Raw genomic sequence first — 14,814 nt, 5'->3', positions numbered from 1 at the left:
TTCTGTGTTCTCAGCCAAATCATGCGAGTCATGACGTGGAGGCTGGCATCATTGAGTTTGTGCTGGATCATTTCACAGAGGATAGCGAGGGCACCTTTACTGTTCAGATCGAGGATGGCAAAGCCAGAGGACAGTCCTCTCTGGTGCTTATCGGAGCTGGTGAGAGCCTGTCTGCTGTGGGGGTTGTGCTCTAATCCAGGGTAGGGCTCCATGAGGGATCAAGGACTTATCCCCTGTATCACTTTGTTTGGGTTGTAGATTTCAAGGCAGCTCTCGCTGACGCAGAACACCAAAGGAGCGAGTACGTCAGAGTGAAAGACGGTAACAGTGTTTCAAAATATGCAGTCCTCTAGTGTTTGGGAAATTCAATATGCAGTCCTCTAGTGTTTGGGAAATTCATTATGCAGTCCTCTAGTGTTTGGGAAATTCAATATGCAGTCCTCTAGTCTTTGGGTAATTCATTATGCAGTCCTCTAGTGTTTGGGAAATTCAATATGCAGTCCTCTAGTGTTTGGGAAATTCAATATGCAGTCCTCTAGTGTTTGGGAAATTCAATATGCAGTCCTCTAGTGTTTGGGAAATTCATTATGCAGTCCTCTAGTGTTTGGGAAATTCAATATGCAGTCCTCTAGTCTTTGGGTAATTCATTATGCAGTCCTCTAGTGTTTGGGAAATTCAATATGCAGTCCTCTAGTGTTTGGGAAATTCAATATGCAGTCCTCTAGTGTTTGGGAAATTAATTTGAGTAATATTTAAATTAGGTATGAATTTCAAGTACTAAGATGATGATTTGATATCATAACGATTTATTCCTTCAAAATGGTTGACATTATTTATGGCAGCCACACACTGTTATCACACCTGCAAATCCTTCAGCCACCCATTGTTACAAGGATATTACAAGGACACAAGGGTGTTATTAGCAAAACAATTGATGAAATCTGACCTTCATATGCCCGCTCTTCCCCCTCCCTCCCTCTATCCCCCCCTCTCTCCCTCCCACCCTTTCTGTCTCTCTTGCCCTCTTTCCAGGCCCCCACTTCAGTGAGTTTTTGTCAGTCCATGTCGGGGATGACTGCTCTGTGGCACTCATCTGCAAGGTAATTAAACATTCACCGAAAGTACAATTAGATTAAGCCAAGAGATTAAATGGAAATGATGGCATGAGTTATTGCTACTGCCAATCTAAATGACAAACACAGTCAGCATGATTCACCTCAGTCGTTGTTCCCTGCGTTGACAGATGGTGTTGTTGTACTGCAGGCATGCGTCTTTGTTTGGGCTGGTTCACCTACCTGTGGGCTATGGGTTCTGTTGTTTCATAATGCAGGTGGATAATCTGAAGAAGGAAACTGCGCTGCATTGGTTTAAGGATGCCGTTGAGATTACCCCTGAAGGGCCAGTCAATCTGGCATCTGGAACCTGCAAGCTTCCTATTTCCCTGGTAATTGTATCACACAGACACACACCTTCTAATTAAGTGATAATGCCCGATAAGCCGGTGTTTGCAGGATATATTGACACGGGTGTTGTCAGGCCCGAGACAAAGTCGAACCGTGCCAATATATCCTCCAAACACCGGCTTCAAGGACATTATCACTCTTATACAAGAGGTTACCAACATATTCAAATGATGATTGACATATTTTAATTAAAAAACGTTATTTAGATTAATTTATTAACACTATTTCATCCTTCCACAAGATATAGTCCCGAAACAAATCTAGGGTTGCTACCCAAGCCGTCTGGTTGTTCGTTCTATTGGTTCGGTTGCCAGAGACGCGACCCAGTCGTTCAGTCTTTTTGTTCTGTATCTATGGACGCGACCCAGACGTTCGTTCTAAATTTTCCATTGCCATACTGTTTGCTAGCTAGCCAACTACAACTAACTTAAGAGTCACGTCAAACATTTAAAAAATAAATAACAAAAGTAGCTGCGTTTGCCTTTGTTTAAGTAGTTTTCTAGTGACATTTATTTGGATACATCCATAACAATGAGTTATTGAGGTGTGGTTTCGCCTGGCATAGAAAATGTAATATCTCTTCAGGACACTGTTGTTCAGAGGAGCTAGCCAACAACACAGCTAACACAATCACTTCAAACCTTGAAGCTGTAAAGACTGCAAACTAGCTGCACTTCGTTTCAGTTTGACCCTTTGCTATGAGACTCGAAATTAGGCTCAGGTGCATCCTGTTTCAGTTGGTCATCCTTGAGATGTTTCTACACCTGTGGTAAATTCAATTGATCGGACATGATTTGGAAAGGCAGACACCTGTCTATATAAGGTCCCACAGTTGACAGTGCATATCAGAGCAAAAACCAAGTCATGAGATCGAAGGAATTGTCTGTAGAGCTCTGAGAGCTTCTGCAGCATTGAAGGTCCCAAAGAACACAGTGGCCTCCATCATTCTTAAATAGAAGAAGTTTGGAACCACCAAGACTCTCCCTAGAGCTGGCCACCCGGCCAAACTGAGCAATCGGGGGAGAAGGGCCTTGGTCAAGAACCAGACTACCCCCCCCAGATGATCACTCTGACAGAGCTGTAGAGTTCCTCCGTGGAGATGGGAGAACCTTCCAGAAGGACAACCTTATCTGCAGCACTCGAAAAATTAGGCCTTTATGGTAGAGTGGCCAGACGGAAGCCACTCCTCAGTTAAAGGCACATGACAGCCTGCTTGGAGTTTGCCAAAATGCACCTAAAGACTCTCAGACCATGAGAAACAAGATTTTCTGGTCTGATGAAACCAAGAGTGATCCTAGATGAAAACCTGCACCAGAGCGCTCAGGACATCAGACTGGGGGAAAAGGTTCACCTTCCAACAGGACAACGACCCTAAGCACAGCCAAGACAACGCGGGAACGGCTTTGGTACAAGTCTCTGAATGTCCTTGAGTGGCCCAGCCAGTGCCCGGACTTGAACCCGATCTAACATCTCTGGAAAGACCTGAAAATAGCTGGTCAGTGACGCTCCCCATCCAACCTGACAGAGCTTGAGAGGATCTGCAGAGAAGAATGAGAGAAACTCCCCAAATACAGGTGTGCCAAGTTTGTAGCATCATACCCAAGAAGACTCGATGCTGTAATCGGTGCCAAAGGTGCTTCAACAAAGTACTGAGTATTCCATCGATCCATGTTTAAAACATACAATATACTTGCACTGAAGCTGCTCAACAACTACATCACATTAGTCATCTAACAGACTCCCATCCAGAGCGACACACAGAAGCAACCAGGGTCATCCTCCCCTCAGCAGCCACCCTTGTTGTGTCGCTCTGGGTGGGAGTCGGTTAGATGATTAATGTGATGTAGCTGTTGAGCGGCTTCACTGCAAGTATACTGTATGTTTTAAACATAAAAATATATATATATATATATATATATATATATATATATATATATAGGCATTTTAACGTCATAGATTTAGCCGGTGGTAATTTATGGAATAGACACCTGCTGGAATGCGCTTTTAACCAATCAGCATTCAGCATTAGACTCACCTGTTGTATAAAGATTGAACAAACGACAGGTAACTGCCAAAATAAAGGAAACATCAACATAAAGTGTATTAATAGGGTGTTGGGCTCTCATGAGCCACCAGAGCTGCCAGAACAGCTTCAATGCACCTTGGCATATATTCTACAAGTGTCTGGAACTCTATTGGAGGGATGTGACACCATTCTCCCACAAAAAAATTACATCATTTGGTGTTTTGTGTATTTTGGTGGAGAACACTGTTTCAGGTGCCACTCCAGAATCTTCCATAAGTGTTCAATTGCATTAAGATCTGGTGACTGAGACACACACACACACACACACACACACACACACACACACACACACACACACACACACACACACACACACACACACACACACACACACACACACACACACACACACACACACACACTTTAAACCCCTCTCTGCTCCTTTGAGACCTCTCTTTCAAAGTCACTGAGATCTCTTCTTCTATCCATGGTAGCCAAAATAACAATAATTTTATACATGACCCTAATAGCTGATGTATGCTTGATCTGGCAATGCTGTCCGGAGGCGCCGTATGGAGGGTGTGATGCAATTGCAGAGGACAAATCGAGCTCCCTCCCAATTTTTGTAACAATGCAGAGGGCTCCGCATTGCCATGATTGGTTGATGGCAAGTGGCGGCGGGAGGTCTCACTTCCTTCACAAGTTCCTTCACAACAGCTCTGCTCTGCTCCACGAAGCACAAGAAATATGAATGCCCTGACTTAAGGGTAAGTGCTGTACAGCCACTGCAGACGTCAGATTGACCATGCAGAGCTTTTAAGCATGATGGGATGTTTTAATTGCTTAACTACCTCAGGAACCACACCTGTGTGGAGGCACCTGCTTTCAACATACTTTGCATCCCTCATTTACTCAAATGCTTCCATTATTTTGGCAGTTACCTGTACATATAATAGCAGGTGTTACTGTATGTGGACAATAGGCAGAAGCACAATTACATTTCTTGGAAACCCAGTAGTTTTGATAATAGTCTACAGTAAAAGGACCTTGCAGTCTGGTAAACCGGGTTAGGCACATTCATCCTATGACTTCATTGCTGGAAATCTCATGGCAGTCATTGAGAACAGAGTTGTTGTTGAGTACAATTCTGAGCAGTCCTGTGACTTTCCATATCATCTAGACACAATCAGGCCAAGCCAAAGTTAGCCATACTAATACTCTGTATTACCCTTGTTTGTGTTGAAGGAGGGTATTATCCGCCTACACAGTCATGCTGTCAGTTCCTACGCTTTATACCACAGGATGTTGGTGGCACCTTAGTTGGGGAGGACATGCTCATGGTAATGGCTGGGGCGGTATGTGTGGAATGGTATCAAATAAATCAAACACATGGGTTGATTCCATTCGCTCCATTCCAGCCATCATTATGAGCCATTTCCCCCTCAGCAGCCTCCACTGTTTCACACAATAAGACAAGAGACAAATAGCCACCAAAACATTTGTGATGTAATGTACTGTGATGCAATGTGATGTAATGTACTGTGATGTGATGTACTGTGATGTAATGTAATGTAAGGGAAGTAAGAAGTGCAGTCAAGGCGAATTTTGACTTGAGGTCCTAGGGGCACCAGTCATTTATAGGAAACAAGAGGAATAACCCTGAGGGGAAGAAGATAAGCAGCGCGATCCTCAGTAAAGCGCCACTGTCATAGAAAGCAGTCACTTCCAATTATGTCATTATAAATATTCACACCCTGCAATCGTACTCTGTCCTCACAAAGCTATGAGATGGAAGAGGTTACTCTGATCCTGTGCTTGATATACAGCCTGTTTGACATTGGCCACATGTAAATGCCAGAAGTGGTGAGAAAAATTATATGAAATTGAGACAATAGCTAGGTTTGCATCCAATTGGTAATAGATTTTCATGCGAATATTCAAAAATCTGCATAAAGAAAAAAATATTTTCCACCAGTGGTGTGTTTCCACCAAACTGACTCGTTGCAGATAAAAGTCAGCTTATATTGTCATGTACCAACTAAAAATGTGAAGTTCAATGTGTTTCCATCATATTTACAACTCTAGCGATAGTTTTGTCACAAAAAATGATGTGTTAAATAGTAAATGTGCCTACTCTGGTCTTGGCATGTGCACACTAGCCAACAGCTTGTAGATACAGTGCGGGTACGCTGTGCGGGTAGGCTAGTCAACATGTTGAGATTATTATGGATAAGAGCGAGAATATATTTATTTATCAAATGGCAGTCAAGCATCAATACCATCTCATCAGAATAAGACCCTTGATATTTATTGGAAAGGAGCATCAAGCTCATCACTGTGCACTTTCATCACCCTGTGAAGTTCATCATAACTTATTTCATCTGTAGCCTTATAAACTGCATGGTTTCCCCAGTCGTAGTGGGAGAAGTGGTGACTACATACCATATCATCGTGTGATGATACTTCGATAGGATGGTTATTATATCAATATTTGCGCATAAAGGCCTTCCACTGCCATTTCGTGCATGATACATTTTACCAGCAGAAAAAGAAAGCACCAATGTTGAACTGACAAATGATCTGTCAGCATTTATAAAATTGTACTGAAATTTCCTGTTTCCATCACAGCTGTTTTTTTTAAAATACGGTATGACTTTACTCACGTAAAAATTGTGGATGGAAATGTGGTTAGAGACACTGTATGAACCGGAATTGACTAAAGCAAAACAATTCCAATCTCAATGTAATGAAGTTAATGAAGCTTACGTGGTCAGTGTTACTGTTACAGAGGGTAGGCCTATCTACTGCATTCAAATTTGAGGCCTATCTACTGCGTTCTGATTTGAGGCCTATCTACATCATTCGAATTTGAGGCCTATCTACTGCGTTCTAATTTGATTCCTGAAATGGTGCTGTGTTTTTTTATCCAACCTAGTTCTCCAAGGCTTCCACTGGCATTTACAAAGCTACCATCAGTGACGACAGAGGAAAGGATCAGTCCCAAATTGAAATATCTGGCCATGGTAAATATTATTAGCAAAATTATACCATGTTGTATGTGAAATATATTGTCTTACTGTGAACATACTTTGAATGTAATTTTGTTCTATCAACATCTCTCTTACAGCTTTTGATGAAATTATCAACAAGCTTTCTAAACTTGCTGGTAGGTACTAATATCTTCAAGTTTAGCTTGCTTGATTGCCACTTCCCTTTTTAGTATACTTAGCATATTTTAGCATGCTTTAACATACTTTAGCATACTTTTTTAAACTCATTTCACGTTATTCTACTCATTATTCAACCAGGGCAATAAATCAGTTGGACTTGATTGTTAGATTACAGATGTGTTCCTCACACAGTTCTGTGGTTTTTCTCAGTGCAGCTAAATCAGTGCAGCAAAACTAATGAGGCGGATTACACAGCCAGTGGGCATATCAAGGGTCTTGTTACTCTACCCTCAAGAACTGGGCTGAAGTAACAAATCTGTACCTGTCGTCCTAGCCTGAAATCATATCCCCATTACAGCATTTGTTGTGCTGATTTCCAATTCCCTGCACTGGCCAACCAATTAGTAAACCACAGCAAGTCACCAAGTTGTGTCTATCTAAGAAGATATATTATTAATTTAAGAGACATATAGAACATATATGTCAGCATATGTACACTAAAGGACGCTTGGGTTTTCCTTTTCGCTCACCAGGATCCTCTGCAGCTGAGTTGGCAATTCACTGCACAGCAACAGGCATTCAGCTCCAATGCCACATGAAATACTACACAGAGGAGATGAAAATCCATTGGCTGCACGTGTAAGCATATGCTACGTATTTATTTTGGGGGGGTGGGGGGGTCTTTTCTTTTATTAAATTATGCAGAGAATGCAAAATTATAGAAATGTTCATGTAAATAGAATCCACACAAGGTTTTATCCCAAGGCGTAACATGAGCTAGGCGTGTAAACATGATTTGAGATTTTGTCTAAAACTGTGACTCTTTAGTAAAAATGTAAAACAACAGTGACACCAGAGCCTTTCTTCACACACAAACAATACAAAACATATATCAACTCTCACTAATGCTCTGTCCTAAGGAAATATTTAGTAGGCCTACCTAGCAGAATAGCTACAGGATAATAAAAAAAAACACTTGTGGGAAGTCATCGGTTACAGCAGCTTGTGTAAGGCAAACCAGTTTCAGCTAAACCATGCGTGGGTCTTCTAATCCCTGTATGAACATTTTGAAGTAGCTGCTTCGGCTTTTTCTTTCTTCTGGCGTGCATGGCATAGACAAGGGGAGCATGTTTCACAGCACGGCAACAATTTCACACGCAATGACTGAACAAAGCTCACCATTTCCCATGATTCCTCACAAATTTGAGCTTGGCAAATTTCAGGTCCTCCCTGCCTGCCAAGAGGGCCATGGCACATAAATAACATAGTGATGATGCTCAAATGGTCCAGAAAGGCAACTGCAGCTGGTCATTATTTGATAAACTACTAGAAAATGACACTTATTATGAGAGAAATTAGGAAATTCTACCATTTTCATTAGAATCAATCACAATTTCATGTTATGTTTGTATGATCCAATTAGGTCCTCATTGAGCTACCTGTGAATGAGAGTTTATAAAATTTTTCATTGACTGCTCTTTAGGGGCCTACTCAATCCAACACAATGGATACCTTCAATAGCAGTGTTTTTTCAATCCCAAAACAATAATTATTATGCTCCATCTGTTCCTCCCCTTTACCATTCTAGGGAAAGGAAACTCTCTCACTCTGAGAAGGTGCGTATTGGAGGTACCCCAGCCATGGCCACTATGGAGATCATTGAACCCACAGACAGGGATAAGGGTCTTTACCACATCCAGATAATAGATACGGATAAGACCTATACTCGCACCATCGACCTCTCTGGACACGGTAAGCCAGATGATATAGACAGTATATATGCCGTCGTACTTGTACTTTAACAACCTACTTCTCCTTCAGTCTTGCAAATAGCATAACACATGAACACAGTGATATTAGCACATTCAGCATGTATGAACCTCAAGAACAATACCAGGATAATGGTAACCTGTAAATGATACACCTGATCAATGGAGTTCATCATTTTAGATATTCACATTCATTCGTATGCATTGGATTCCCAGCCCAGTCTTCATTCGTGTGTGTACCTAACATCTAAATGTTGAAAAAACCGAAGGTTGTATATCATTACCATTTTTTCTGGCAGTATATCAATGAGGTGGAGTCTTCAGCTGGACCACAGTAATGAGATCACTGCGCATCTTTATCAAAATGACCAACTACTAAACACTGTTGTAGTTTTTATCATACCACCTCCAACTATTGGCCACTCTACTGTTGTTCTGCCACAGTCTTAGAATAACCCATGCAGTGTCCAGTTTTACACTGATTTCTACATTTATAATACAAAGAAAAGGGCATCTCTGCAGCTGGGTACACAGAAGCAAGCAGCATATTTAGGCTAATCCGGGGGATGAAATAACAGGAACAACAATATCAAAGGTGCAATCCTGGCTCAGACTTCAGTTAGTCAACAGACTGTTTGATGACAAACATAATCAAGGGCTGGTCCCTGACAGGTCATGCGATGTGTGGGCTGGAAACAGTAATGAGTGAGCGAGGATGAGCTATTTCAGGCAAAACAGAACAACATTACAATAATGAGGTACGATATGTTTCTGCTGTTATGTCTCCAAGACAAGTACCAGTAAGAACGGCAATAGAAAGAAAGTAGGTTACTCCATCTACACTTCAACATTGTTTTTTTATGGTGTAACATTAATTATAAACCGGGTGGTTTGAGCCCTGAATGCTGATTGGCTGACAGCCGTGGTATATCAGACCGTATACCACGGGTATGACAAAAAGTGTATTTTAACATCTCTAATTACATTGGTAACCAGTTTACAATAACAATAAGGCACCTCAAGGGTTTGTGATATATGGCCAATATATATATATATATAATATATATATAATATATATATATATTATTTATTTAACCTTTATTTAACCAGGTAGGCCAGTTGAGAATAAGTTCTCATTGACATCTGCGACCTGGCCAAAAAATAAATAACAATATGAGGATGAGGTAGTTTGGTGGGCTATTTGCAGATGGGCTATGTACAGGTGCAATGATCTGTAAGCTACTCTGACAGCTGATGCTTAAAGTTAGTGAGGGAGATATGAGTCTCCAGCTTCAGTGATTTTTGCAATTCGTTCCAGTCATTGGCAGCAGAGAACTGGAAGGAAAGGCGGCCAAAGGAGGAATTGACTTTGGGGGTGACCAGTGAAATATACCTGCTGGAGCGCGTGCTACGGGTGGGTGCTGCTATGGTGACCAGTGAGCTGAGATAAGGTGGGGCTTTACCTAGCAAAGACTTATAGATGACCTGGAGCCAGTGGGTTTGGCAACGAATATGAAGCGAGGACCAGCCAATGAGAGCATACAGGTGGCAGTGGTGGGTAGTATATGGCGCTTTGGTGACTAAACGGATGGCACTGTGATAGACTGCATCCAATTTGCTGAGTAGAGTGTTGGAGGCTATTTTGTAAATGACATCGCCGAAGTCATGGATCGGTAGGATAATCCGTTTTACGAGGGGATGTTTGGCAGCATGAGTGAAGGAAGGAATAGGAAGCCGATTCTAATGTGAGTCTGGAAGGAGAGTTTACAGTCTAACCAGACACCTAGGTATTTGTAGTTGCCCACATATTCTAAGTCAGAGCTGTCCAGAGTAGTGATGCTGGACGGGCAGGCAGGTGCGGGCAGCGATCGGTTGAAAAGCATGCATTTAGTTTTACTTGCATTTAAGAGCAGTTGTAGGCCACGGAAGGAGAGTTGTATGGCATTGAAGCTCGTCTGTAGGTTAGTTAACACAGTGTCCAAAGAAGGGCCAGAAGTATACAGAATGGTGTCGTCTGCGTAGAGGTAGATCAGAGAATCACCAGCAGCAAGAGCGACATCATTGATGTATACAGAGAAAAGAGTCGGCCCGAGAATTGAACCCTGTGGCACCCCCTTAGAGACTGCCAGAGGTCCGCACAACAGGCCCTCCGATTTGACACACTGAACACTGTCTGAGCAGTAGTTGGTGAACCAGGCGAGGCAGTCATTTGAGAATACAAGGCTGTTGAGTCTGCCGATAAGAATGCGATGATTGACCGAGTCGAAAGCCTTGGCCAGGTCGATGAATACGGCTGCACAGTATTGCACAGCTAAGGGCTGTGTCCAGGCACTCCGCGTTGCATCGTGCATATTAACTATAATAAATAATAATTAATGTAATTAGAGCGGTTTAATTATTAGATGCATGAATAGCCAATATTTTCTTTCTTTTTCACAGCCTACGATAAAGCCTTTGCTGAATTCACAACTCTCAAGTAAGATAATCACGTCATAATTCTGTTCAGTGTATTAATTTCCGTGTTATTTCATGCACATGTATGCAGGTCAATAATACTATATACATGTAATGTTCTATACAGCTAAAACACAGCTTGAATTCCTACATAGTGTTAATGTATTGTGGTAATGCAGAGCATGTGTATGGAGTCACAGTCTTGGGGTGAAATATACCAAGCCTCACTGTGCTAATGAACATTTTTCTCTTGTTTTCCAGAGAGGAAGCATATGCTGAAGCCAGTGAGTACATTCCCCTTGACATAATGCTAGATTGTGGCTCTGTGGGAATTTTCTGATTCGGACCATATTGTGATTATATAATATCTTCATTTTTAGACCGTGGCAAAGTGCTGGGCGGTCTCCCTGATGTTGTTACCATCATGGAGAAGAAGGTAATTTACCTTTTATTTTGCAATTAAATACAATGATGGGAATATATTTAACACTAGAACAGGTAACCAGACATGGTTTAACACATTGCGAGGGTCAGTGTCAACGATCATAACCAGATGGATGCAGCTGATGTCCACTGTAACCTACTGTTGCGTTACACACAGCACCAGTGGTGGGAAAAGTACCCAATTGTCATACTTGAGTCAAAGTAATTGAAAACTACTCAAGCAAAATACTACTTGAGAAAAAGTAAAAAAGTTTTGGTTTTAAATGTAATTACTAAAATATACTTAAGTATCAAAAGTAAAAGTTTAAATCATTTCAAATTCTTTATATTAAGCAAACCAGATGGCACCATTTTCTTGTTTATTTATTATTTACGGATAGCCTGGGGTACACTCCAACACTCAGACATAATTTACAAACGAAGCATGTGTTTAGTGAGTCCTCCAGATCAGAGGCAGTAGGGATGACCAGGGAAGTTCTCTTGATAAGTGCGTGAATTTGACTATTTTCCTGTTCTGCTAAGCATTCAAAATGTAGAGTACTTTTGGGTGTCAGGGAAAATGTATGGAGTAAAAAGTATATAATTTTCCTTAAGAATGTAGTAAAGTAAAAGTTGTCGAAAATCGAAATAGTAAAGTACAGATACCCAATACAACTACTTAAGAGGTAATCTAAAGTATTTTTACTTAAGTACTTTACGGCACTGCACAGCACTGGAAAATCACCCTTAGGTGGAAGATTGTGGTGTTATATTGCATTTCACAGCACCTCATGTCAGATTTCATACAGCATATGATATATTGCGGGAAAAACATAAACTGGGGTCCTTATGAAACACATGCAGTGTGATGTATATGATAGGAATATTGTGTAGACATGTCATAGAGGTATATGGTTTGCATAATGGCAGAATAGAGCTACTTGTAAAGGTCACTGTAACCGCACCTCTCTCCAAAGTGACTACACACGCTTGTTTGTAGTGTGATTGGTTCTTTTACCTTGGGGCTGCAAGAGGGGAGAGACTAGGGATTTAACAAGACACGATAAGCATAGTAAACTCTGATTAAATCAAACAACAGCACTCCAACATTCCATCTTCTTCTGTTATATCTGTGTTGGTAACCAACGGTCTTTCAATTCCTTTGCCCTGCTTGGTAGACACTGAGTTTGACCTGCACAGTGTGCGGTGACCCCAAACCTCAAGTCACCTGGTTAAAAAATGGTGCAGAGGTGTATACCGATGACCAGTACTCAGTGTCCCTCGAGTCCGGGAAGTTCGCCAGTCTCACCATCAAGCGTGTGTCCCTGGAAGACTGTGGCAGGTATACTATGACGGTGCAGAACAAATATGGAGGAGAGTCCGTGGATATCGTTGTGAGCGCCTACAAGCATGGAGACACGATTCCACAGGCCAAACCAACGCTAACGCCCAAGTCCATCATCCCACCTAAACGTCCTATTGAGATCCCAGGTCCCAAGGTTGTCACCCCTGCTCCTTCCTCAGCTCCTTCCCATGTCTCTTCTCCAGCCGGTGCCAAGTCCCCCACCTCTCCTAAGGGACTGAAGTCTCCCACCCCAGCTCGTAGCATGAAGTCCCCTACCCCAACAAAGAGAAAGTAAACAACCGAAGCATTTCAATTCCAAAGAGAGACAAGACAATGAAAAGTGATTGATCTTTTTGCATGAGTCATGAAATATAACTTTATTTAAAGCTAGAATCCTTTATTGAAACAATAACATAGCAACACCCCACCTCTGTTTTGGTAAAAAGTTATGGGATGGGCTTGGAGAAATGTAACCTCTCTCAAATTCATAGACAGCGCTATGGATGGAAGGTCTGACAATTCATAGTTTTAACCATGTTTTGAGGTTATACAGTGTTAAAACAAGCTTTTGGGTTTTGATAGGGTATGACAGTTAAACAAATTTCATGAGGCATTTATAATTTATTTTCATCGAGAATCAGGTATATATCATTCATTTAAGTCCAAAAATGTATGTTGCAACTAAGGATTCCAACGTTATGACTAGATCTCTCATTTTTCACTGGGGGGGGGGGGGGTTGTCATCAAGGTTTACTAAGCTGAATGTGCCTTCTAATGAACTTGTCTCTGTCTCACTTTGGGCGCTTTGGTAAAAATTGACTAGCTTTGATGTTTAGTTTATTACATCTCTGTTTTAAAAGCTGCACTTTCAATTAGCTGGTGCAATGTTGAGGTATTGGCTGTCCCTACGGATGGATAACCCCAAAGTGCTGGACCTCCACTTAGCCCACAGCGGCAGGCGCGGCGATTCTAGTCACTGTCCCCAATAAATCACGTTACCCTTCTCGCTGCCGCATGTCTCCGCCTGCTTTTGTGCTAATAAAAAAGAGCAAAAATCACTTCTCACTGTGTGGTCCCTGAGCTGTTTACTATTAGGTTCCAGCGTACACTCACCCAAGGTGTCTGAATGCAGTCGCAATGTAAAATATGTAAGCGATTAGAGTGGCTATAGGCCTATCTGAATCACATCAGCACTTTTCACTACCTCTTTGCCCACTCTCATTTTCAACTCCACAAATCAATTCATGTATATGGAGCACCTATGGCTGTTTGCCCGCTGACAACTTGCCATCAGATTCCCCACTATTCAATGGGAGTTGTTAATCAAGTATCTCCACAAGGATATTGTTAATAAATCACAATCACATGTCGACTTTTGGCGGGAAAGGAATTCACTTTGTTCATGTTGTGTACTCCTAACCTAATTGAGTATGTTCAATTCAAAAAGCCAAATATGAGTGCAAGTCAATTAATTATTTGCATCATACACTTTCTGGGTTGTGTCCTTTTTCCGAGTTCATAGTTGATAAACTGTTTCAGCTTGACATACTTCAAAGCCCTATTCTGTCAAAAAGTCAATTTTCAACGGCACAGTTTTTTCTAATTTCAGTGATAAACTGGCTCCAGTAATCATTACACTGGAGTTGGGATTTGATTGGAATAATTAAAATGGAGGAAATTGGTCTTATTTAGCTTTTGAAATCATTCTACATGTGACTTGAATTAAATCACACATATTTAATCACTGAACATTATTTCCTATATAAATCATAGTTTTCTATAGCAACTTATATCAATCAACTCAGAACGTATTGCAGTGCACCTCTATCACTCAAAAGTCGTCCCCAGAGAAATGCTCATAATATTGATTGTTGCTACTCGCAAACGGGCTAAATGGACAAGCTGAAGAACTGTATTTTCTAAATCCCATCAATAACCTAAATGTGCATTTCAAGTCAAATACAGTATAATATTGTAGCCATTCCTTGAAATCCCATCAATAACCTAAATGTGCATTTCAAGTCAAATAGTATAATATTGTAGCCATTCCTTGAAATCCCATCAATAACCTAAATGTGCATTTCAAGTCAAATACAGTATAATATTGTAGCCATTCCTTGAAATCCAGTTTTGAATAGCTATTTCATTACACATGACCACATGG

The 14,814-nt window shown here is 41.2% G+C and overlaps 1 protein-coding gene across 2 annotated transcripts in view; it reads left to right on the top strand.

Annotated features, from left to right (window-relative positions):
• LOC106589818 (myomesin-2) overlaps nt 1–13,708 on the top strand; it is a 35,722-nt gene extending 22,014 nt beyond the window's left edge. For both annotated transcript variants that reach the window (XM_014180192.2, XM_014180193.2), the window contains 12 exons: nt 15–159; nt 259–321; nt 1,033–1,100; nt 1,331–1,444; nt 6,425–6,512; nt 6,617–6,655; nt 7,193–7,298; nt 8,248–8,411; nt 10,868–10,904; nt 11,144–11,166; nt 11,263–11,318; nt 12,484–13,708. In XM_014180192.2, coding sequence (XP_014035667.1) covers nt 15–159; nt 259–321; nt 1,033–1,100; nt 1,331–1,444; nt 6,425–6,512; nt 6,617–6,655; nt 7,193–7,298; nt 8,248–8,411; nt 10,868–10,904; nt 11,144–11,166; nt 11,263–11,318; nt 12,484–12,945 — 1,365 coding nt within the window. In that variant the 3' untranslated portion in view covers nt 12,946–13,708. The remainder of the gene's footprint in view (nt 1–14; nt 160–258; nt 322–1,032; nt 1,101–1,330; nt 1,445–6,424; nt 6,513–6,616; nt 6,656–7,192; nt 7,299–8,247; nt 8,412–10,867; nt 10,905–11,143; nt 11,167–11,262; nt 11,319–12,483) is intronic.
• The last annotated feature ends 1,106 nt before the right edge of the window (nt 13,709–14,814 follow it).

The sequence above is a fragment of the Salmo salar genome, chromosome ssa28, assembly GCF_905237065.1.
Source record: "Salmo salar chromosome ssa28, Ssal_v3.1, whole genome shotgun sequence".
NCBI lineage: Eukaryota > Metazoa > Chordata > Actinopteri > Salmoniformes > Salmonidae > Salmo > Salmo salar.
The sequence above is the reverse complement of the archived record's forward strand: the minus strand, read 5'-3'. Positions and strand labels throughout refer to the sequence as shown.